Source organism: Elgaria multicarinata, chromosome 8 (assembly GCF_023053635.1).
Source record: "Elgaria multicarinata webbii isolate HBS135686 ecotype San Diego chromosome 8, rElgMul1.1.pri, whole genome shotgun sequence".
NCBI classification, from domain to species: Eukaryota; Metazoa; Chordata; class Lepidosauria; order Squamata; family Anguidae; genus Elgaria; species Elgaria multicarinata.
This window is the reverse complement of record NC_086178.1, coordinates 11,742,982-11,766,432: the sequence shown is the minus strand read 5'-3', so window position 1 is coordinate 11,766,432 and position 23,451 is coordinate 11,742,982. Positions and strand designations below refer to the sequence as shown.

The following is a 23,451-nucleotide window of genomic DNA, read 5'->3' as shown; positions in this document are numbered from 1 at the left end:
GCTGTTCAACAAGAACCAAATATGTGCATTTTTTTAAGGTAAGCCGATGTCAATTTGAAATTCGAATGCTGTTTGGCGTCAATTCAAATTGGCAACAAAACTGTAAGGCTGAATCCAGCCACCTGTAAGGAAATATACTAATGAAGCACATTTCACGTATCTGCTAAGTTTGCATGAACCGTCGTTGACGCCTCACCCACTGACAAACCACGTTCGAGCTCAGATTTGGTGCCTCTCCATCTCTGCCTGGTGTTAGTTCCCACCAGGCACTCTAGATAGATGGAGATAAACATCTCAGAATCAGGATGCTGCATTGTGCATGGGGTAAGCTCTCCATCAAGGGTACATTAGTTTTATTTATTTATTACATTTATATCCCGCCGTTTTTCCTCCAAAGAACCCAAAGGAAGCATACGTAATCCTCCTCTTTCTCTCCATTTATCCTCACAACAACAACCCTGTGAGGTAGGTTGGGCTGGGAGTCTGTGACTGGCCCGAAGTCAGCCAGTGACTTCCCATGGCCGAGTGGGGACTAGAACCCGGATCTTCCGACTCCCAGTCCGATACTCTAGCCTCTACACCACACTGGCACAAGATATATTGTCCCAGGCCCTCAGTGGTCACTTCCTGGAACTCTGTCCACCTCCTATTAGCTGGACAGAGGAAGAGAGAGAAAGCCACCGTCCCTATGCTCCATTAGACTTCATACCTGGCCGGACAATAACAGCTACATGGGGTGTCTCTCCGTTGGCCTGGGGCTCTGGACCGCTTCCGGCCTGTGAAAGCAGAGGGGCAAAGAAGGGTTAAGGAAGGGCAGGGGGGCAAGCGAAGACAGGTCTCCTCTCCACCCCACACAATAATTCTTGCGACTGTTTCAGTTACATCATTGAGGTCCACAAGTGCGCTCGCCTTTAGCGAGCGCATTTTAAAATCTGAGCGCACCACTCCCTATGTGCCGCACAGGAAGAAGCACGGGCTCTTCCTGTCTTGCTGCTGGAGAGGCTCAGAAAGCATATGATAAGCTGAAGGCTTGCCTCACCTGCTGTGCTGGGCCTTTGGGGTACTCTGAGCACCTCGAAATCTCACAACGAAGAAAAGAAACTTCCCCCACCCACCCCCCATGGCCTCCAAAGCCTAAATCATGGCTAATTTTTATTTCGTTTATTCATTTGTGGCATTTATATACCTCTGAGTAATGCATTTACTGTAGTCAGCCAAAATTTGTGGGCCCCTGTACATCACCCACTGGGAAAAACACCTCCATAAATGAAAATACGCTTAGTGAAAACCTTTCACCTCTTCTAAATTTACTAGGGAACCAAGGAGGCTACATCTATGTTTATTTTGCATTGCCAGCATAATAAAGTTTTATTTTCAAAGCCTTTACCAAATAACTGAGGGTAAAAAAAAAAAACCTGAATTTTTAAAATGTCCCTCTCCCCATTATGACCGTTATACTGTTTTATATCCGTTTTACTGTTTAAATGTCATATGTTGCTTTCCCTATTTCAACAAATATTATTATTTTCATTTATATACCGTCCCATAGCCGAAGCTCTCTGGGCGGTTTACAAAAGTTAAAAACAATGAATATTAAAAACAAATATACAACATTTAAAACCATAAAAAGCATAAAATACAAACAAAAACAGCCAATATCCATTTAAAGCGACTATTCTGGGGTCATTTTAAAAAACCTCAGAATATGCTGTTAAATGCCTGGGAGAAGAAAAAAGTCTTGATCTGGCACCAAAAAGTTAACAACGTTGGCGCCAGGTGAGCCTCGTCAGGAAGATCATTCCATAATTGAGGGGCCACCACTGAAAAGGCCCTCTCCCTTGTTGACAAGAGACAATAATAAGGAAAGGAAAGGAAAGGAACCTCTCATGCAAGCACTGAGTCATTACTGACTCTTGGAGGGATGCCAGCTTTCGCTGACGTATTCTTGGCAGGCCTTACAGCGGGGTGGTTTGCTGTTGCCTTCCCCAGCCATTATTGCCTTTCCCCCAGCTAACTGGCTACTAATTTTACCGACCTCGGGAGGATGGAAGGCTGTCGACCCGAGCCGGCTGCCTGAAACCAGCTTCCGCTGGGATCGAACTCAGGCCGTGGGGAGAGTTTCAGCTGCAGAAACTGCTGCTTTACTGCTCTGCGCCACACGAGGCTCAACAATAATAAACAAGAGACAATAATAAACTTATGGAAAAAAATGACCTCTGTTACCATCGATACCTCCTTCCTATCGCCTTCTAGCTCTAACAAAATATTTGGCTCACTCAAGTAAATTCCCACCCAATACAGGGCAACAGCAACGGCAACAACAACAACAACAATAATAATACACCCATTGCCATGGCTCACATCTCTCTAAGGAAAGGGTCCCCAGAAGACTATGGACCAGTTAGAATATAAGAAGCGCCATGCTGGATCAGACCAAGGGTCCATCTGGTCCAGCACTCTGTTCACACAGTGGCCAACGAGCTGTTGACCAGGGACCAACAAATCAGGACATGGTGCAACAGCGCCCTCCCACCCATGTTCCCCAGCAACTAGTGCGTACAGGCTTACTGCCTCTGATACTGGAGGTTGCACTTCACTATCAGGACTACTATTCCCCAATCTGGTGGCCTCCAGAAGACTTGGACTACAATCCCTAGCATTCCTGATCATTGCCCATGTGGGCTGGGGCTAACAGGAGTTGGTCCAAAGTATCAGGGGGAACCAGGTCGGAGAAGGCTGACCTGGAACCCCCACATATAGCTGCAGCCTTACGGAATGCATTTTTACAGCGTCCCAAAACAAATAAATAATAATTAAAAAACCAATTCCCCCAAAAAAAGATTCCTAAAGCAGCACAGATGTATCTGTAGAGGAGGCAGGTCACATTTTCAATCTGAGGACAGCTGGGCTGCATTGCACAGGCATTTTAAAGGTTTGAATCAATCACAAGCCACTGCAGAGAGAAGGAAGTAGAGTAGCTCTCTGTTGAGTAAAAGAAATAACTGAGCAGCACCCATAGACTGACTAACTACAAAGCACTTAGAGATATATTCGATGCCGAAGGGCATAAGGAACGAAGGCCAGCTCACAAAGCTAACGCTTCCCCACCTCACGAGTAGCTGCAGCATGTCCTTTGGCACTCAGACGCCTCTGACCCTGTGGAGAATTGCTAGCGTGAGCCTATATATCCCAGTTTTCACATTCACAGCACCACAATGATAGGAATTGCAAATGCTGTGGATGGACCAATTTATTGTGTTATCTTCCTGTGTGAGCTTCACCACAAGGACGGGCCACAGTCACTCACACGCAGGGGGAATCTGGCAATGTGGATTGGCCCCAGAGTCCTTATCCAAGAAAGGTCAAGAAAAGTGGAACATGGTCCAAGTATGAGGGACTCCTTAACTGTAGAGGATGAAGAACAAAACGGAGGAGGAGGAGGAGGAGGAGGAGGAGGAGGAGGAGGAACATCTCTTACCTGTGGAGGAGTGGGGGTAGAAGAAGTTCTAGCTCCAGACATTATTTCCTCTGTGATATCCTTGCCGCCCTGATTTGGATCTCGTATTCGGATCTGTCAAGTCATGGAAGAAGAGACAAAACTTGCTATAAAGCAGGATAAACAAAAGGTTTTCTGCTTGAGAAAAGGTGTATCGATAAGAATGCACTGTCAATTTCCTTAAGCAGTTTCTGAATGCTGAAACATAACCTGCTCACTTCCCCCCTCGAGGTAGGAACAGAGATATCTGCAGCTCAGGTTGGGACTGGGCGCATGGGCTGGCCGGCCCAGTGCACCCAAGCAGTGCACAAGACCAGGGTCAAGGCATAAAAAGAGATCAGCCGTGCAGGATCAAACCAAAAGGTCCGCTTAGTTCAGCATTCTGTTTCCAAGGGCGGCCAGCCAGGTGCCAACGAGAAGCTCGCAAGCAGGGCACAAAGGAAGCAGTTCTTTCCAGTTTGAGCCCAGCACCTAACACTCAAAGATACGCTGTCTCAGAACATGGAGGTTCCATTTAGCTATTAACAGCTATTTGATTAAGAAGAGCCGTGCTGGATCAGAACGAGGGTCTATCTAGCACGACATTTTGCGCCCATAGCGGCCATGGGAAGCCCACAAGCAGGACATGAATTAGGCAGCACCCTCCCGCTCATGTTCTCCAGTAGCTGGTACTGAGAGGAATACTGCCTCCGATACCGGAGGCATTATATATCCTCCATGAATTTGTCTATTGATAGACCTAACCTCCATGGATACGTCTAAACCCACATTATAGGCAACTCCACACCTTATGGCCGCGCGGCCCACCAAAACACTTACAAGCGCAGGGAACCTCGGAAGCAGGGAGCAAAGAATCAGCCTGTCTGGCTACCGGCGGCCTACGTGGAGGCCTGAACTCAACCTACGACGACTCGCGCTTGGCCAGGACCTCACACCACCCATGACAGGAGGTCAACCTCGCTCAAGCCAGCTGCCATGTCCGTTCGAAGCTTGGCTGACTTCCCGGGCTCTCCCACCCGCCTTCCCGCCCTACCACAGGGCTGAGGCCAGGAGGAAGCAGACTCCTCCTCCTGGCCCTGAGCGCCCAGGGTGGGTGGCTGCAGGAAGGAGCAAAGGGAAGACAGATCCTTAGCAGCAACCGATGAGGTCACAAGCGAGCTCTGTTTGGCAGCAGCTGAGTGAGCAAAGGCAAGGCTCAGGCGGCCAGCCTCCTCCCGGGGCACTCGGGGCTTGCGACCAAGACACACTGCCCCTTGGGGAAAATGGAACACGGCACTGGAGGAGAACAGGACATGAAGTCTCCCCCCTGCGCCCTCTCCCTAATGGGGCAGCCCTTCCCCCCCCATCTTTCCCAATAGGATAGGACAGTCCATGCATTCTGACGCATCCTGAGCCATGTCACAATGCTCCGGGAAATGCACTCGCTCATTGGCTAGGGCCCCTCTTCAGTGGAGATGGTCTCCATACGTTGCCACATGGCAGTAGGCTCAGGCGGTGTTTGTGCGTGAAAGCTTTTGGGGAAGTGCTGTAGCTCAGAGGGAGACCACGTGCTGTATATGCATAAGATGGGCCCCGGTTCAGCCCCCCGCCTCTTGGACAGCGAGGCTGGCGGATCTCTCACTGAGAGCCTGAACCACCACTATCGGGCAGAGTGCATGATGCTGGGCCCACTTGACCAATGGTCTGATTTAATGGAAGACAGCGTCATACAGATTCACCTTTGACTGATCTATTGGATTTATACCCTACCCTTCCTCATAAAGAGCCCAGCGCAGCTAACAGCTGATACAAAACACAGTCCACCACATAAACAACATTTATGTACGAAGTATTAACGTTCTGCTGAGGCTCAGGGACGCTAAAAAGGCAACCAATCTAAAATGCATTTACACTAAGTTACAGAATTAGGGTTAAGGCAAGGCCCCCTAGTTTAGATGGATTTTTAAGGGTCAGATGACTTCACGGAGAACAGTTCCACCTATTTCTAATAGTCACAATAGTTGAACGCAGAACATCTCTACTGAAATGCACAAAGCTTCTCATCTATACTCTCCAAATCAGGGTGGAGAACCTTTCCTAGCCACGGGGACTTGTGGCTAACTCTCTGGAGCCACCACACCACCCGTGGGCAGGGCCAAAGCAAAAGAGTGAACAGAGCCAACTGACTCTCTCACAAACCTACAATGGGGGGGGGGGGAATCTCCCAGTGGTGCCAACGAAAAGCGGCTTACAAGTTTCAGGTGCTGGTTTTAACAAATAAAAGCTTACACGGCTTGGGACCACAATACCTGACGGAACGCCTCTCCCGACACGAACCTACCCGTACACTACGCTCAACATCTAAGGTCCTCCTCCGGGTGCCTAATCCAAGGGATACTCGGAGGACGGCAACAAGGGAGAGGGCCTTCTCTGTGGTGGCCCCCCAATTGTGGAACAATCTCCCCGATGAGGCCTGCCTGGCGCCAACATTGTTATCTTTTCGGCGCCAGGTCAAGACTTTTCTTTTCTCCCAGGCATTTAACAACATATGTTGAGTTTTAACTGACTCCAGAACTATCTTTGGCCTGGCTGCGAGTTTAAAAGTTGTTTTAAATGTTAGCTGTTTTTATATTTTTATGGTTTTAAATTTTGTATATTGATTTTTAATGTTCAGTCTTTAAATCTTTGTAAACCGCCCAGAGAGCTTCAGCTATGGGGGTCAGTATATAAATGAAATAAATAAATAAACAGGTGAAATTAAAAAAAATAATTTCCCTGCTCCCAGTTTGGGCTGCTGGTGGTGGTGGGGAATAAACTGGCTACCCGTGGGCCTCCCACCCCTGAACTAAATGGAACCTCCATGTTCAGGGGCAATATATCTGTTATTTTCCTGTCCTGCCTTGTGAGCTTGTATTGGTCATCTGGTTACCCAATATTGGAAGAAGGACTAGATGGACCCTAGTCTGATCTAGAAAGGAATTTTGGACCCTAGTCTGATCTAGAAAGGAATTTTGAAACAAAGTCCCAGTGATGCCCAGTGTAGTTATTGCACACATTATAGCAATGCTGTTGGAACCTTTTGCAATCCAATGACCGCATCCTATAGCCTAAGGAAAAAGGGGTGCAAGTATAACACCAGGGCATTTTTGCTTAAAGCTCTTACTGCCAACAACTTAGGACAATTGGACTGGGGAGAACTGTCCCCAAACAGTTTGGAAACCACCAACTCATGGTCGGGGGGAAGGGGAGTGACCACATGGGGAACCCCGGAAGGGCTCACCAGTTGTCCACCAGGGAACCACAAGCAGGACACAGGTGCAACAGCACCCTCCCACCCATGTTCCCCAGCAACTGGTGCATATAGGCTTCCTGCCTCGGATACTGGAGGCAGCACACAACCATCCGCGCTAGTAGCCATGGATAGCCATCTCCTCCAGAAATTTATCCAACCGCCTTTTAAATCCATTCGAATTGGTGGCCATCACCACGGCTTGTGGTAGCGAACTTCATACTTCAACTCTGCACTGTGTGAAGAAGTCCTTTTATCTGTCTTGAGCCCCCGCCAATCCGCTTCATGAGATGACCCCGTTGGGTTCTAGTATTATGGGAGAGGGAGAACAATGTCTCCCTCTCCCACGGTAATTATTATCAAGCCAAATAATAATTACTATTTACATTTCTATACTGCCCCATCGCCAAAGCTCTCTGGGCAGTTTACAAAGATTAAAATATTTAAAACAATATGCAAAATTTTTAAACACACAATAGACAGTACATAAGGCAACATATATCTAAAACAACTTTTAAGCAATCAGCCGAACTCTAAAAAAAAACAAATCTAGGGTAGATTTAAAAATATTTTTTAAAAAATATTTTAAAATGACATCTGTTAAAATGACATCTGTAATCTTCTTGGGCCAGGAACCCGTTTGCTTATTCAGCTCTGTGAAATGCCATGAATGCTGAAGGCGCTGTATAAATCGCCACCAGACCTCTCCACACCCCAATGAGCCGTTCCCCACCAAACAAGAGGTAAGGAGGCAGTGATGTGGCGAGTATCCCCCTCCTGGTAGAAGGGAACGTTCTAAGGCAGGACTGAGCACACGCTGTCCATGTGCCCTGTGTAGCACGGGATCCGGTTTCAGCCCACGCTCCAGCCCACACTGTGGACGTGCTCATCTCCATAACACAGCCACATGCATTATCACAGGGATGGGTTTCCCCCCCCCCAACTGGAAACACTCTCTGTCCAGTTGGAAAGCTAACGCATAAAACAACAATGAAGTCAAGCAAGCCAAAATCTGAATGAGTGCGAATACTTGGCTGTATCGTCCCTGTGCCAAGCTGCACACAAGGGCGAGCCCTCAAGATGACTTAACACAGACACTTCGATCGACCCTTCCATCCTCTTCGCACCAGACTGGCTGGCAAAAGATTAAGAGGGCTGATTTTCCCTAGTCTTTCAAGAGAGGTTTACAATCCAGACAACAGTTATGACCAGACCCTAACACTAACACTACGAGGTGGCTACCAGGAGGAGGGCCTTCTCTGCTGTGGCACCCCGGCTGTGGAATGAGCTCCCTAAAGAGGTTCGCCTGGCACCTACACTATACACTTTTAGATGCAGCGTTTAGAATCATAGAATAGCAGAGTTGGAAGGGGCCTACAAGGGCATCGAGTTCAATCCCCTGTTCAATGCAGGAATCCACCCTAAAGCATCCCTGACAGATGGTTGTCCAGCTGCCTCTTGAAGGCCTCTAGTGTGGGAAAGCCCACAACCTCACCAAGCAACTGATTCCATTATCGTACTGCTCTAACAGTCAGGAAGTTTTTCCTGATGTCCAGCTGGAATCTGGCTTCCTTTAACTTGAGCCCGTTATTCCGTGTCCTGCGCTCTGGGAGGATCGAGAAGAGATCCTGGCCCTCCTCTGTGTGACAACCTTTCAAGTATTTGAAGAGTGCTATCATGTCTCCCCTCAATCTTCTCTTCTCCAGGCTAAACATGCGCAGTTCTTCCAGTCTCTCTTCATAGGGCTTTGTTTCCAGACCCCTGATCATCCTGGTTGCCCTCTTCTGAACACGCTCCAGCTTGTCTGCGTCCTTCTTGAATTGTGGAGCCCAGAACTGGAATAATAGAAGGCAATAATAGAAAGCAATAGCCAAGTGGACGCCACAGTTGTGACGGCTGGAGAGAAGGCCCGCCAGCTTCTCAGTGATGGTTTCCAGCCTGTGGAATGCTCTCCCAAGAGGGGACTTGCCTGGCACCTACATCAACTTTTCAGCGCTTGGTTAAGACTTCTTAAATTATTCACCCAGGCTGCTAAATAACGTTGAATCCTGAACAGACTGATTTTATCCTGTGGTTCTCAATGTTTCTTTTGATATGGTATTTCTAGCGTGGACTTCCTCAACCTGGCAGCCTCCAGACGGGTTGGAATACAACCCCCATCACCCCCAGCAAGCACAACCATTGTCCCAGCTGGCTGGGGGTGATGGGAGGCAGAGTCCAGCACATGTGGAGGGTGCCACACAGGGAAAGGCTGCTCTCGCCACTAAAATGCTAGCGTGAGATTCCTCTCGCAGCCCTATGTGCCAGTCTGGCGCCACTAATATGCACGTCCAACTATGGAATTCACTCGGATGGTTGCCAACTCGGACGGCTTTAAACAGGGATGGGACAAAATTATGGAGGAGAAGGCTATCAACGGCTACCAGTCCTGGCGGCTATATATTACCTCCAGTATGCCTCTGAATACCACTTGCAGAGAAACAGGAGCAGAGGGTAGCTATTGTGCTCATATTCTATTTATGGGCTCCCCAAAGGCTTCTAGTTGCCCACAGTGGGACTAGACAGCCACGGTGGACTAGACAGGCCTTTGGCCTCATCCAGCACAGTTGTGCATGTTTTCTTATGATGAGGAGAGACATTTCCCTCGGGACACAGGAGCCGCCTCGCTGGATCACATCAAAGTCCGTCTCTTCGAGAAGCCCAAGACAAGCTCAACAAGCAGGCCATGAGTAATACAGCCTCCCTGTTTTTAATCCCCTACATCAGGTACTTGAAATTAAATTGCTTCTGTACAAGGAGCAACCTTCCCCAACTTGGTGATGGGAGCTGTAGTCCAACCCACGTTCAGAGTTGGGGAAGGGCAGAGGAGGGCAACCAGGATGATCAGGGGTCTGGAAACAAAGCCCTATGAAGAGAGACTGAAAGAACTGGGCAACTGGAGAAGAGAAGATTGAGGGAAGACATGAGAGCACTCTTCAAATACTTGAAAGGTTTATTTATTTATTTTATTTTATTTATTTATTACATTTCTATACCGCCCAATAGCCGGAGCTCTCTGGGCGGTTCACAAAAATTAAAACCATTCATAATATAAAACAACAGTATAAAACCATAATATAAAATACAATAAAAAAGCTCAACCAGATAAAAACAGCAGCAATGCAAAATTACAAATTTAAAACACCATGTTAAAATGTATTTATAGATTGTTAAAATGTTGGGAGAATAAAAAGGTCTTCACCTGGTTGTCACACAGAGGAGGGCCAGGATCTCTTCTCGATCCTCCCAGAGTGCAGGACACGGAATAACGGGCTCAAGTTAAAGGAAGCCAGATTCCAGCTGGACATCAGGAAAAACTTCCTGACTGTTAGAGCAGTACGACAATGGAATCAGTCACCTAGGGAGGCTGTGGGCTCTCCCACACTAGAGGCCTTCAAGAGGCAGCTGGACAAGCATCTGTCAGGGATGCTTTAGGGTGGATTCCTGCATTGAGCAGGGGGTTGGACTCGATGGCCTTGTAGGCCCCTTCCAACTCTGCTATTCTATGATTCTATGAGGGATGACATGGAGGTTCGGTTTAACCGCAGTGGCTAACAGTCATTGATAAACCCACCCTTGAACCTCATTCTTCTCATGAAGCCAGCTCAGTAAGTGGCTCTTGGGTCAGCAAATGCCCTGAGTTAAATCGTGTGTCACGTGAAGCTCCCCCGTTTGCTTGCCCACCCCACTCCACTCCACTGGATTGAAAGCTACCAGCCAATCACAACTCCCTGAGATTAGGATTATGCTTCTGCCCAGACTTCTCCAACCTCTACTTCATGGAGGTATTTCGGGGAGAGACTAGCATTTCCAATCAGCAGTGACACGATCTTCACGAATGAGGAGGCAGCAAAACAAATACCGAGCGGGCCCTGCCAACTGGGCCAGTACCACCGTCAGTGAACTCGCCCTCCCCGAACCTTTCGCCCCACCTCCCCTAAAAATCGCCAAAATGGCCTCCCATTTTTGCCATCTGCAAACGGGGCAGCCAAAACGGGAGGCGGAGGGAGCATTTTGCCTGGGCACCTCTGCCATTTGAATGTGGCGCATTGCAAAGACCCATCTCAACGGTTGTGCGAACCGGCTTTCGGCACCACTGGAAACTGAGGCTGAGTGGAACTCCCCCAAGGCCGTACAAATGAAATCTGTGGCAGACACATGACTTGAACACCACGGCCAACTGCACTACAGGTGATGTTGCAATTCCCAGACTAGAGCACGTGAGGAGGAGACAACGGGCACAGGGGAAGCAGCGGCCCACCCATAGCCCCCTCTGTTCTCACCAAGGCCTAATCTACACCAAGCGCTATGAAAGCGGTATATAAAAAGCAGGAGCCACACCAAGCAGGATACAGCGGTATGAAAGCGGTGTATGGTCTGTGTCAACGGGCCCCCAACAGTGGTCAGTGCACTTCAATACCACTATAAAGCAGTAGTGTGGCTGCTGCCTCTTATAAATCGCTTTCATACCACTTTCACAGTGCAATATCCTGCTTGGTGTAGGTTAGGCCCAAGTCTGCAGTATGCCCATTCAGAAGTGAGTCTGGCTCTGAGCTGCTCGTTCTCAAAAACATCCTTCCCTGAAGGAAACTTTTCGTACACCTCGTCAGCCGAGGAAGCCCCGTACGGCACAGAGGACTCTAGGAAGCCCAGAAAAGCCCACACCGCGACTGGCCAGGCCTGCTGGTCCTCCGTGTCACCTCATGAGCTGTGTGTGCGTGTGGCCAAGCGCCCGCCCGCCTCTGCACTCTGCAGGCAAAGATTGGCTGCGATGCGGGACGAGTCCTTCAGCAAAGTTTTATCAGCCATTACCCACCTTCGCACTGAAGATCACACTAACCGTCCAAGGAAACCCAGGGTGACCCAGGGCACATTTTGAAATGAGTGGTTCCAAAAAGCGGATGATTGCGCAAGGTGGCAGAGGCACTGTGAATCACAAAGGGAACTGCTTCTGCAATTAACATTAATCACAGGACACGCAGCAGCAGCGGCAGCAGCTCCACAGGGAGGAACGTCCATGCCTCCAGCGCGTCCTCCATGGGTGTGCACTTCTCTGACGCTACACAGCTCATGCAAGGGGAGGTCACTTGCTCATGTGGTTATTTGCAGTCAGAGCAGATTCGTAACCTCCAAATTGGCTTCTAAACAGAGGCTAACTGCAGCACGCTGAGGCTGCCTCACCACCGGGACACGGCATATTCTTCCCGGTAGACAACAAGGGGATGACCTGGAGCCCAGCCTCAGTTTTAACGCAGACAACGAACAGCACATAGCAGAGCCACCATTACCCCTGGGCGGCACACGACCATATCCTCACAGCCGTCGAAATCAACCCTATTCCAGAGTAATCAATCCAAAATAAATACCGCTTCCAAAGTCGGCGTTTCTCAACAGCTCACCAAGATCATCACTGCATGTTACACGTAAGCATATTTTTTTTGGGGGGGGGGGAGAATAAACATGGAGAGACCCACTTTTTCATTGTGTCTAGAACAGTGGTCAAAGTCTGTAAAGAGAATTCTTGTCTATATTGTGTGGTCCTAGCGGCTATAAGCAGTTCGGTCTCTAGGAGAACACACTTGCCAGATCTGGGTCCTCTGCAGCCAGTCACAGTGACTAGTTGTAGATACAGAACGGCCCCTTCAGAAGATCCCACACATGCACACATCCCTGCTCCAAAGAATCCTCCCAAAGAGGACACGATCCAGAGTGGGACTTGGGGATGTGTGCTTTCTCCCCACCCTCCTCCCCCAGGTACACAGAACGCAACTTCTGAACCAGGAGAAACCCATTAAATTAAATGTGCAGCGTCTATAAGGAAGGTCTGCTCAGGAATCTTGACATTTGGGCACGTAATACAGCCACAGACAGCTATGCTGCAATGTCATCATTCCTCTAATGCTGCTAGTGACACAGGTGTAGCTACAGCATGGTGACAGCCCCATCAGTAACGCCTTACTTGATCCATTATTGCTGCCTTTTCTGTGCCACTATTTGGCTCCACAGAGCCCTGAAGGCAGCTCAAGACGAATCCAGAACCAGAACAAAAAGTGCCTTCTTCCGAAGTCACCAAACTATGAAACTACCATCAGTAATTTTAAAGACAGCTAAAAGCAGCACTAGAATAAGCTAATTTTCCAATAGTTTTGTGAGCAATAAAAATCACCACTTGTCCTCCAAACAACTGCTGGAATAGTTTTTCACCAAAAAAAAAAAAATTCTCTTAGCCTAGCACGACAGTTCATATCTGGGCAGTGAGTTCTGCGTTGAGGGCTCCACTACTGAGAAGTCCCCGCCCCTGATCCCAACCACCTTGCTTAAGATGAAAGGCGGTCCCAGAAGGGCAGGGAGTGGCTCATACGGGAGGCAGCTTTCCCCAAAATTACCCTGGAACAGTCCGGTCCTTTGTAAAGAGAAGACTCAGCATGCCTACTGGTCTCACCTGGTTCTTCTTCACAGACGTTACCAGCACAGAACTGGATCATGCAGAAGCCGCTTTCGTACCACAACAGGCATTGCAGAAATCGGGGCCCAGAAGGCATACGGGCACGCATTCGCACCGCCTCTCTCTGCACGGAACTCCAGCCTGTTTTCCCCGGGGGCAATTCTCGAAGCTGCACTGAGCCACATTCCGGACTCTTGCACTTGCTGAACTCTGACCCATATTGCTACATGCTTCTCGGCCGGCAATTACACAAACACACGCAGAGGCGCCCCCGCCCCGCCCCCCCCAGAGTCCCATCCTGCCAAATCCACACAGGAAGCCTTCCAAGGCCAGAGGAGCAGCTATGCTCTTTCATCAGGCTGAGTAAAGGTTTTCTACACCTTTAGCAACTGCTCCCTTCCTCTGCAATGGGCCCCGGGCACCCCGCTAAAGAGTTAAAATGTGCACCGAATCCAGCACGGTGGACAGAAGCAGCACGCTCTGCGCATAAAGGCACAAACAGATCATTACTCAGAAGAGAGGGTTAGGGTTAACTGGGCCGCTGAAGCACAATGCGTTTTAAAATGCCATCTAGGTCTCTCCCGACGGAGAGAGACAGTTGACAAGGGAAGGGGCGAGAATTTTCCTGCCCCCAGCTCTGCCCGTCTTGGTTAGGAGAGGAGACAGGGCATCAACCAGGAATTAACCTGTGCCAGGGCTGAGCCTTGGAATCTATGGCCAATACCAGGGACTAAACACCTGGAATACACCAAGCAACTAAGCGGGTCTGAGCTTCAAAAGAGCGACTTCCCTTTTCCACTAAATAATCATCTCAAACTCAGGATTAAGGATCAGGATTTTCATGGCAGATGAAACAGCTTCTTGGCAAACTCACCTATGATACTGTCTGCATTCAGACAACACGATAATCAACGGTGGAGTAATAATCAACTTGCCAGTAGTTTACCTAGGGGGTACTCCACACACAACACGATAATAACCAACCATGGTGTGGATTAGGATCAGCGTTGAGTTGACTACTAGCCCATGCTGTGTTGACTCACTCATAGAATCAGAGAATCAGAGAACAGCAGAGTTGGAAGGGGCCTACAAGGCCATCGAGTCCAACCCCCTGCTCAGTGCAGGAATCCACCCTAAAGCATCCCTGACAGATGGTTCTCCAGCTGCCTCTTGAAGGCCTCTAGTGTGGGAGAGCCCACCACCTCCCTAGGTAACTGATTCCATTGTCGTAGTGCTCTAACAGTCATCTCCTGCCCTCTCTCCCCTCAGTCCTCCTGCTAGTATCCCAACAGCCACTGCTGCCAAAAAAACTGCCCTGCAAGCTGGACTAGAACGGCAGTCACTGCTTTGACCGCTCTTGCCTTGTGACTCTGTGGCTGACAAAATAACCAATGGTGGCCAAGGAAATAACCAACACCCTCCACACAACATGATAACCAACGGTGGTTCAAAAGTCCACTCTGCACAGCACTGGTTATTTCGGCCAAATAACCAACTGCTGGTTAAAAACTCCCACCACACATGGTGGGTTAAATAACCAACCGTCGACTAATTAAACCACCATTGGTTATCGTGTTGTCTGAACCCTGTCACTGTCTGATATCAAATCAGGCCACTAGTACATGTAACCAAGTACAGCTTGTTGTGTGACTGGCTTTGGCTCTCCAAAACCCTAGGCTGAAGTCCTTGCCTACGCTGCACTTTACCATTCAGCGATGGTCCTTCATGGGCACTTGAACTTCTGCACTGCCTTTTCAGAAAATCCAACTCACCCTCCATCTGAACAATACCAAAGGCTGCATGTACTTCCTGTAGCATTGATCCTAGTCCTGGGGCAATCACAAGCTGCTCAACTGTCAGGGCCCCTTCTTTCTTGAGGCTGAAGGCTGCAACCCCCAGAACACTTACTTGAGAGCAAGTCTCAATGACCTCAGTGGGACTTACTTCTGAGCGCAAAGGATCCCAGTGAGCAGCGTACCCTGGACCCACATATATATGCGTCTTCCATCCCTTTTAAACTTATGAGTCACTTCCCCAGGACAGGAGTTGGCAACCAGGTGCGCCCCAGATGGTTTGGACTACAATCCCCATAAGCCCTTGCCAGCATGGCCAATGGGGGGGGGGGGCATCAAGTTGCCTACCCTTGCCCTAGAGCATGAACTTACAATCGAAGTGGAAAAATGTATCTGAATTTTACTTATTTATCTGTTGCATTTATATCCCGCCTTTTTTCCTCCAAGGAACCCAAGGTGGCCTACATAACCCTCCTCCTCTCCATTTTATCCTCACAACAATCCTGTGAGGTAGGTTGGGCTGAGAGTCTCTGACTGGCCCAAAGTCACCTAGTGGGTTTCCATGGCCGAGTGGGGACTAGAACCCGGATCTCCTGACTCTCAGTCCAACACCCCACACTGGCTCTCAATTTTAGATGAACTGCATCAAATTCCTAAGTTCCCGGGCAACCACAATGCCTGGGATTTTCCCCCCCCCCCAGCTTCACACACTGACAAGTGCAGTTACTAGAGAGGGGACATGAGAGGGGTAAAACCAACCAACCAACCAAGAAAAAGAAGAAAGGGGGTTTTGTACAATGGAAATTTTTAAATCCCACCCGGCAACCAACCTGCAGCTTCTGTCTTACCGTCTTGCGCTCTCGCTTTGGCGGAATGGGTGGAATCACAACCTGGGTAGTCGGGAACTGTTGCATGCTCTGGGCAGGATAATAGGCACCAGCTGGGGGAAGAAGAAGAGAAGTTAAGACACTGCAGTCCCAGGATCCCAAGGGCCAGAAGGCCATGGCTGTGCGAGTCTAGCCTTGAGGAACTCTAGAATCTCGCGCGCCTGGAGAATGAAACACAAAGCAGGGCCATCCAATAACACAGCCAAGTACTTCTGTCAGTGGGGGTCCCCAACACTGCTGACCAACACCCCCCCACACACACACAATCCCACTGGCATAGCAGCAACTAGCAACCGAGGCAGGAGGCCCAAGACTGCCACATCCATCTCTATCCCTGCTCTAGAATTATTATTAATTGTTATTATTATTTACATTTCTATACCGCCCCGTAGCTGAAGCTCTCTCAAATCTTGGAATCCCAAAAACCTGACCCAACAGGTTCAAACACCACTCTGGCATTCTTTCCCCATGATACTGAGCGTCCCTAAACCACCCCACTTCCCCACTGCAGGCAACCCTTATTTTGAAGCTGTGACACCATGCCCCAGTTCAGATCCAAGCGCACCAAAGAGCCTCAGCTTGTTAAATCTGCAGCTTCATTTCCTTGGAGGCGCAGAAGGAGGCCAAACCAGACTACGGTTGTGGTCTGGAACGATGTTTTCCAGAACGCTACGGGCCACCTCTCTCAGTTCTCCGCACCCACCCACCCAATTCCTGTCCAAACCAGCCACGTGAACGGAGAGGATGCAACTATCTTTTGCGATCCCAAGACAAGGAAGGCAGGAAAACAACGAGGAAGCAGGCTTCAGCCCATGGCATCTCCTTCCCTGCTCCCATAACCATCCTCTATGTCTCATACCCTTCTCCCCACTGCCATATATACAGCACCTACCCCAGTGCTCCTATGGCACAGAGAACCAAAACTGTTTCGAGCCTAAAGCTCTGAGAGCCAAAAACCATGGAGCCAGAGGGCATCGGGGGGATGGGACGTAAAGCCTAGAAACATGTGGAGGGGCAAATCACGCGGAGAATCACCGCCCCCACCCCCACCCAAAGCAGCCTTCTTCAACCAGCATCTCCAAAGATGTCTTGCACTAAAACTCCCATCGTCACTCGCCATGCTGGCTGGGACTGATGGGAGTTGCAATCCACGCCATCCAGAGGGATTGCGGGACGCTGCTCTAGAGGAGAAAGCTTGCCAAGTCTGTAGCCACAAGAACTCTATGGCACCTTTAAAGATTTAACCGGCCCAAGGCTTATTCTAGCCCTGAACTGGCTTATTGTAGCCTGAGCTTCCCTAGCAAACAGCCTGCTTATTAAGAAGATATAAAGAAGAGCCCTGCTTGATCAAACCAAAGGGCCATCTAGTCCAGCATCCGGTTTTCCCATAGTGGCTAATGGGGCTCCTCCAGGAACCCCACAAGAGCTTTCCCACGGAAGTTCCCCAGCGACTGGCATTCAGTGGCATACTACTTTTAAATTTGGAAGCCACGTAGCTACTGGAGGTGAGAGCCACTGATAGACAAATCACCCTCCCTTTTAAATTCCAGAAATTAATCACAAGTTGTGCGAAGATCCCAGGTTAGAGGACTTGCGGTAGAAGAAGAATTGATGAGGAATGGGGGACCCACACCCCTTGGAAAGGTGCGTTAGGATGGGAGGAAGAAGGTCCAGCCAAAATTGCAAAGCCGCAGAAAGCCCCCATCGTATACACAATGCACAGAAACCATAAAGGACTAAGCCCTGTGGGAAATAACAGAGGCTTCCCAAAGCTGCGCCCCCAATCTCTCTCACACATCAAAATCCTATGAAAGGAAAACAGTGGATGCCAAATGCTTGGCCCAGCTGCCCCAGGAACGAGGCTCAGCGGACTATTCCAGAGGTGTGCGATCAGCCTTAGCAGTAACCCCAAGATCTAGTGCTGAACAGAGAGGCCTCTCAGCAAGTGGAGGCAACCATGAAACTGGACTATGCCTTTCTCAGAGCTTCGCCAGCAGTGACTGGAAGATGGACTTAGCCTAACCCCGTAAGATAAAAGGCCATGTGGAAGACAAGGGGGAGATAAAGAAAGAGTCTAAACTTCTCACAATTCAATAACGTAGGAAGCATCCTTATACTGTCAGAGCATTGGTCCATCTAGCCCAGTAGTGTCAACACTGACTGGCAGTAGCTCTCTCAAAAGTTTCAGGCGGAATTCAGGTGGAGAAGCCAGGAATCGAACCTGGGACCTTCTGCATCCAAAGCACGTGCTTTACTACTGAGCTACGACCCACTTTCCTAAGCAGTGGGTGTTCTTAACAGCTCCAGTCTGCACCACGTGCAATCCAGGGTGGCGATGAAGCTAAACTCCCAACGGCCCAGGGCCCAGACACCGCATATACTTTCCCCAGCTTTCCCATGCACTCAATAAGGGCTACCGACTTGATGAACATCCTATTTCCAATGCTCTACAAATGAATGCCTGCTTTAAAGCCGTTCAAATGTCATGGTTACCTGAAACAGAACAGAGGCCACAGCCGTGGCTTCCCACCAGGCAAGACAAACTAGGTATAGCCAGCAACAAGGGAGAGAGCCTTTTCAGTGGTGGCCCCCCAATTATGGAATGATCTCCCCGATGAGGCTCGTCTGGTGCCAACGTAGTTTGTTTATTTATTTATTGCATTTATATACTGCCCACAGCCGAAGCTCTCTGGGCAGTTTACAAAAGTTAAAAACAGTGGACGTAAAAAACAAATATACAAAGTTTAACAACCATAAAAAGCATAAAACAACAGTATCCTTGCAAAAAGAACATTGTTATCTTTTCGCCACCAGGTTAGGACTTTTTCTCTTTTCCCAGGCAGTTATCAACATAGGCTGAGTTGTTTGTAATTAATTGCCCCCAGACTAGTTGTTTTAAAAGGATATTGTTGTTTTTATGTTCTTGATATGTTCACTGTTTCCAACATCTGTAAAACGCCCCGAGAGCTTTGGCTATGGGGCGGCATATAAATGTAAATAAATAAATAAATAAATAAATCTGCCAGACGTTAAAACTTGGAAAGCAAAAGGAAGGTAAAGAATATCAGTGAAGGGCCAAGGAGTATGGTTTGCTGCCTTGCTGCCATAGCCAAGGCAACATGGATTGATCAGTGCCTGGACCGACAATAGCCCACGACAAGCCACTTGGGGAGATAGAATCATAGAATAGCAGAGTTGGAAGGGGCCTACAAGGCCATCGAGTCCAACCCCCTGCTCAATGCAGGAATCCACCCTAAAACATCCCTGACAGAGGGTTGTCCAGCTGCCTCTTGGAGGCCTCTAGTGTGGGAGAGCCCACAACCTCCCTAGGGAACTGATTCCATTATCGTACTGCTCTAACAGTCAGGAAGTTTTTCCTGCTGTCCAGCCGGAATGTGGCTTCCTTTAACTTGAGCCCGTTATTCCGTGTCCTGCACTCTGGGAGGATCGAGAAGAGATCCTGGCCCTCCTCTGTGGGACAACCTTTCAAGTATTTGAAGAGTGCTTTCATGTCTCCCCTCAATCTTCTCTTCTCCAGGCTAAACATGCCCAGTTCTTTCAGTCTCTCTTAAGTCCTACCTAATCTTTAAACCAACTTCCCTTCTGGGATCTTGTAGGCCCCTTCCAACTCTGCTATTCTATGATTCTATGATAAGAGTAAGCATGGTTGAGAAGAGATCCTGGCCCTCCTCTGTGGGACAACCTTTCAAGTATTTGAAGAGTGCTCTCATGTCTCCCCTCAATCTTCTCTTCTCCAGGCTAAACATGCCCGGTTCTTTCAGTCTCTCTTCATAGGGCTTTGTTTGTTTCCAGACCCCTGATCATCCTGATTTCTAGAGGGAGGAAGGAACGCAGGCCAGCCCAAGCCACAAGGAAAAAGTGAGCGTGAGCTGCACAGGAAGCCTCTTCCCACCGCCATCTTGGCCCTCCCCGCAGTCAAGGCGTGCACCACCCTAAGGCCACACGCCTCCCCCAACGCTCCTAAGCGCCAACCCCACAGCCTATAGACTGCCTGCCTGCGTCAGACCTTAAGACCTTGGGAAAGGAAAAAAACAGCCACTGCTGCATCAACTGGTCTAGCCCGTTCTGAGCATATGGAGGCAGCATACTGGCTGTGCTGAGTCATCTGGCCTAATAAACTTTATGGGTGGGGAGTGCAGTGCGGCACCTTCACAAACCGACAGCCACCCCAGCCGTGACGCAAGCTGCCTGAGCAGGCTGCAAGCAGGGGAAGTGAAGTGGACACAGTGGGCGTCCTCCTGAAGGGCCCGCCCGACGGACCGGGGGGGGGGGGGTTAGGGGGGGGAGAGAGGGTCAGGCTCGTCTTCTCCTGCCCGGGAGAGGAGAAAGCAAGAATTGCTGAACTGCAACTTGCCACTCCGGACGTAAAGCACAGAAGCCATTTCGAGGTCCCAAACCGGCAAGCCGCTCCCCCCAGAGGCTCCAATTCTACAAACCCCTGGGCAGAGGGGAAAGGGCCAGCTGGAGGGCCAGGCTCAGCCTGGCCGCTGCACCTCAGCCCGCTACCAATGAGGCCAAAGGCACCTACCTTTCTGAAAGGGGCGTGGGCAGGTGCTTTTGGCCACCGCAGCTGTAAGGAAGCTGTGACATTCAGGGGTGGGACGGGATGGAGGCTTCACAGCTCACATTTCTGAGTTTGCAGGCGCCGCCTGGGACAGGTCCAGGATAAATATAGCAAAAGCCCTCGGTGAGCATGTGAGCACCGTGTGAGGAGGGGAAGGGGGGAGGGCCCAAAACCCAGGCAACTCAAGTCACCAAAGAACTTTGGGGAAATATTAAATCCAGGGTAGGCGAGGGGCGAGGGGGTATTTCAAGAGTGACAATTCTGGGCAGCAGCACACACTTGAGGGATAGGCTACCGCCCTTTCTATGCCTGCGTATAGCCATCACCATACCTCCAAATAGATAATGGCATGGGGACACCTAGTGAAAGCGACTTAAGGGGCAACTGGACCAGCAGCTGTCAGCAAACCACCCTTTATATGTCCATGCTGTCTGTCGCAGCGATCCCAAAACAGGCCAGGGCTAAAGTCCGCCCAGCTTCTGGGAGGCGTGTTAAATATTAAACTGGTCCCACCAGAAACTGGAAAAAGAGAGGAGAGGAGGGTATAGTCCTCAGCCTGCCTAAACACACAGAGGCATGATCCAGAGTTCTCTCATTGTGGGTCACTCTGGGAACCCTTTTCTTGGGTTGAAGAGCAGGCTAAAAACATTCAAAGCAAGCTTCTAGAGGGAAGGCAAGCTGTGCAGCAATCGTGACCAGTTGCCACTAGGTTTAAACGGATTTCCATGGAGAAAGATGCTCCTGCTAGATCGTTTCCTAGGCCCCCTGCCAGGACACACCTGCCTCCACCTTCCAACAGATCTGTCGTTTGCAACTTGGGACCAATTCTAACAATCTTTCGTCAAGAGGTTTCCAAAACATCCAAGAATCCGCACTGTGGATGCCGTTGGCATTCGGCTTGCCACTGTGGGAACAGAAATCCGAACTAGACTGGCCTTTGTTCTGATGTCTTCTGTGTTCTTACTTTTGTAACATTAGAGACGGCAAGACATCAGCAGAAGACCTCTGGGGCAATCTATGGGCAATGGGAGGGCAGGATGGATGAGCTAAGGAATTAACAGAAAACCCTTAAGAGTGATGGTGGCACTGGAAAGAAAAGCTGAACCAACAAAAGCCAGCAGAAGAAACTAAGATGGAAACTCAGTCTAGACCTACTGACCCAGTTTGCATGTAACGACAATACATGGGTTGTTTAACCCAGAGTTTTAACCCATGGTTTGTTGTTGGGTTAAAACTCTGGGTTATTACCCCCTCAAAAAAACCCAGAGTTCCAAGTTTGCACATTATGCTAAACAGCCCAGGAATGACGTGTTCCTGAGTTGTTTTCTAAATGGGATGCAAAGCAAAAGCAATGAGCAGGCGGAAGGCAGCGTGCGTGTTCACTCACTCTTGTGTGGCCAAAACCGAGCGTGGGTTAAGTAATCATGTCTGAACAGGCCTCCATACAAAAAAGCCAAAAAAACCAACGGAAAAACTGTCTATCAAACCCACAGAAAACCTCCCTATAGAAAGCTAGCACATCAGGCATAAGGGTAAGGCCAGCCTTCTCCAACCTGCTGGCTGGAGAATGCTGGGAATTGTAGATTGACACATCTGGAAGGCAACAGGTGGAAGACGCCTGGGATGGGCTATATCTCTTCTCCCTGACATGCCTGTTTTCTATTATGCAGGGAATTCATCATATGAAGGAGTATTCAGTCCTGTCTGAAATGGTAGAGCCCAGTTACAGGTTTGCTCTCTCAGTGGGAGCTAAGCTTCCCATCACGATCCCTACTTATTCTTTCCCTTTCCGGCTCACTCGCAACCCCTCTCCTTGCTGCCATTATCCCTTTCCTTCCTTCCTTGATGAAAAACAAAAACCCTCCACATTTGTTTAAAGGGCACAGATGAGATCAGCTGCAAACTGATGGAGTTTATATTAGGTTCTATTATCACTCCTCCAACTCATGCAAATCCCCATATATTTATGTATTGGAAATATACATTCAACACTTCACACAGAGTAAGGTGGTAGATTCCCAATACTGTAGCAGGGCACAGGTGAAGGGTCACATTTTTAATGCTCCCTGCTTGCAGTAAACTAGCACCCTAGAAACAGGACTCCATTAACTGGCCGGCGAGATCACATTACGCCAGTCCTTTTACAACTTCATTGGCTGCCAGTCCGGGCCCAATTCAAAGTGCTGGTATTGACATTTAAAGCCCTAAATGGTTTGGGGCCAGGTTATTTGAAGGAACGCCTCCTCCCATATGTACCTGCCGGGACCTTAAGATCATCTACAGGGGCCCTTCTCTGTGAGCCCCTGCCAAAGGAAGTGAGGCAGGTGGCTACTAGGAGGAGGGCTTTCTCCGCTGTGGCACCCCGGTTGTGGAATGAGCTCCCCAGAGAGGTCCGCCTGGCGCCTACACTGTACTCCTTTCGCCGCCAGCTGAAGACCTTTTTATTCTCTCAGTATTTTAACACATAATTTTAACTTAAATTTAAATTTTACTGTTCTAATTCTGTATTTTAATCTTATATCAATTTTGTTGCATGGTTTTATCCTGGTTGTGCTTTTTATACTGTATTTTGTAATTGTGCTTTTAACCTGTTGGTTGTTTTATTATGGTTTTAATTTTTGTGAACCACCCAGAGAGCTTCGGCTATTGGGCGGTATAAAAATGTAATAAATAAATAAATAAATAAAGCATCTCGCCCTAATGACACAGAGAAGGAAGGCCATCTAGACAAAGCCAATACTTGATGTAGGGAATCCAAAGCTAGACCATCTCCAACAGATGGCTGCCCAGCCTCCAGTGAAGGACAGCCCAACAGACCACTATGTAAAGGGGCTAGCTTTCTGCATGAAATTTTCTCATGACAAAGCATTCAAAAACGTACACAGCGCCTGCTCTCTCTCGAGTGGTACAGTCCAAAAGCTCCACCAACGTACTTCTC

The 23,451-nt window shown here is 49.0% G+C and overlaps 1 protein-coding gene across 9 annotated transcripts in view; it reads right to left on the bottom strand.

The window, feature by feature from the left end:
* Positions 1-23,451, bottom strand: part of EIF4G1 (eukaryotic translation initiation factor 4 gamma 1) — a 97,650-nt gene that overhangs the window by 37,292 nt on the left and 36,907 nt on the right. For 8 of the 9 annotated variants that reach the window (XM_063131861.1, XM_063131862.1, XM_063131866.1 and 5 more), the window contains 3 exons: positions 15,890-15,981; positions 3,479-3,571; positions 710-776 (listed from right to left, as the gene is read on the bottom strand). In XM_063131861.1, the coding sequence (XP_062987931.1) occupies positions 710-776; positions 3,479-3,571; positions 15,890-15,981 (252 nt within the window). Of the gene's footprint in view, positions 1-709; positions 777-3,478; positions 3,572-13,245; positions 13,350-15,889; positions 15,982-23,451 lie in introns of those variants that run through there. The other variant, XM_063131867.1, reaches the window with a different exon arrangement.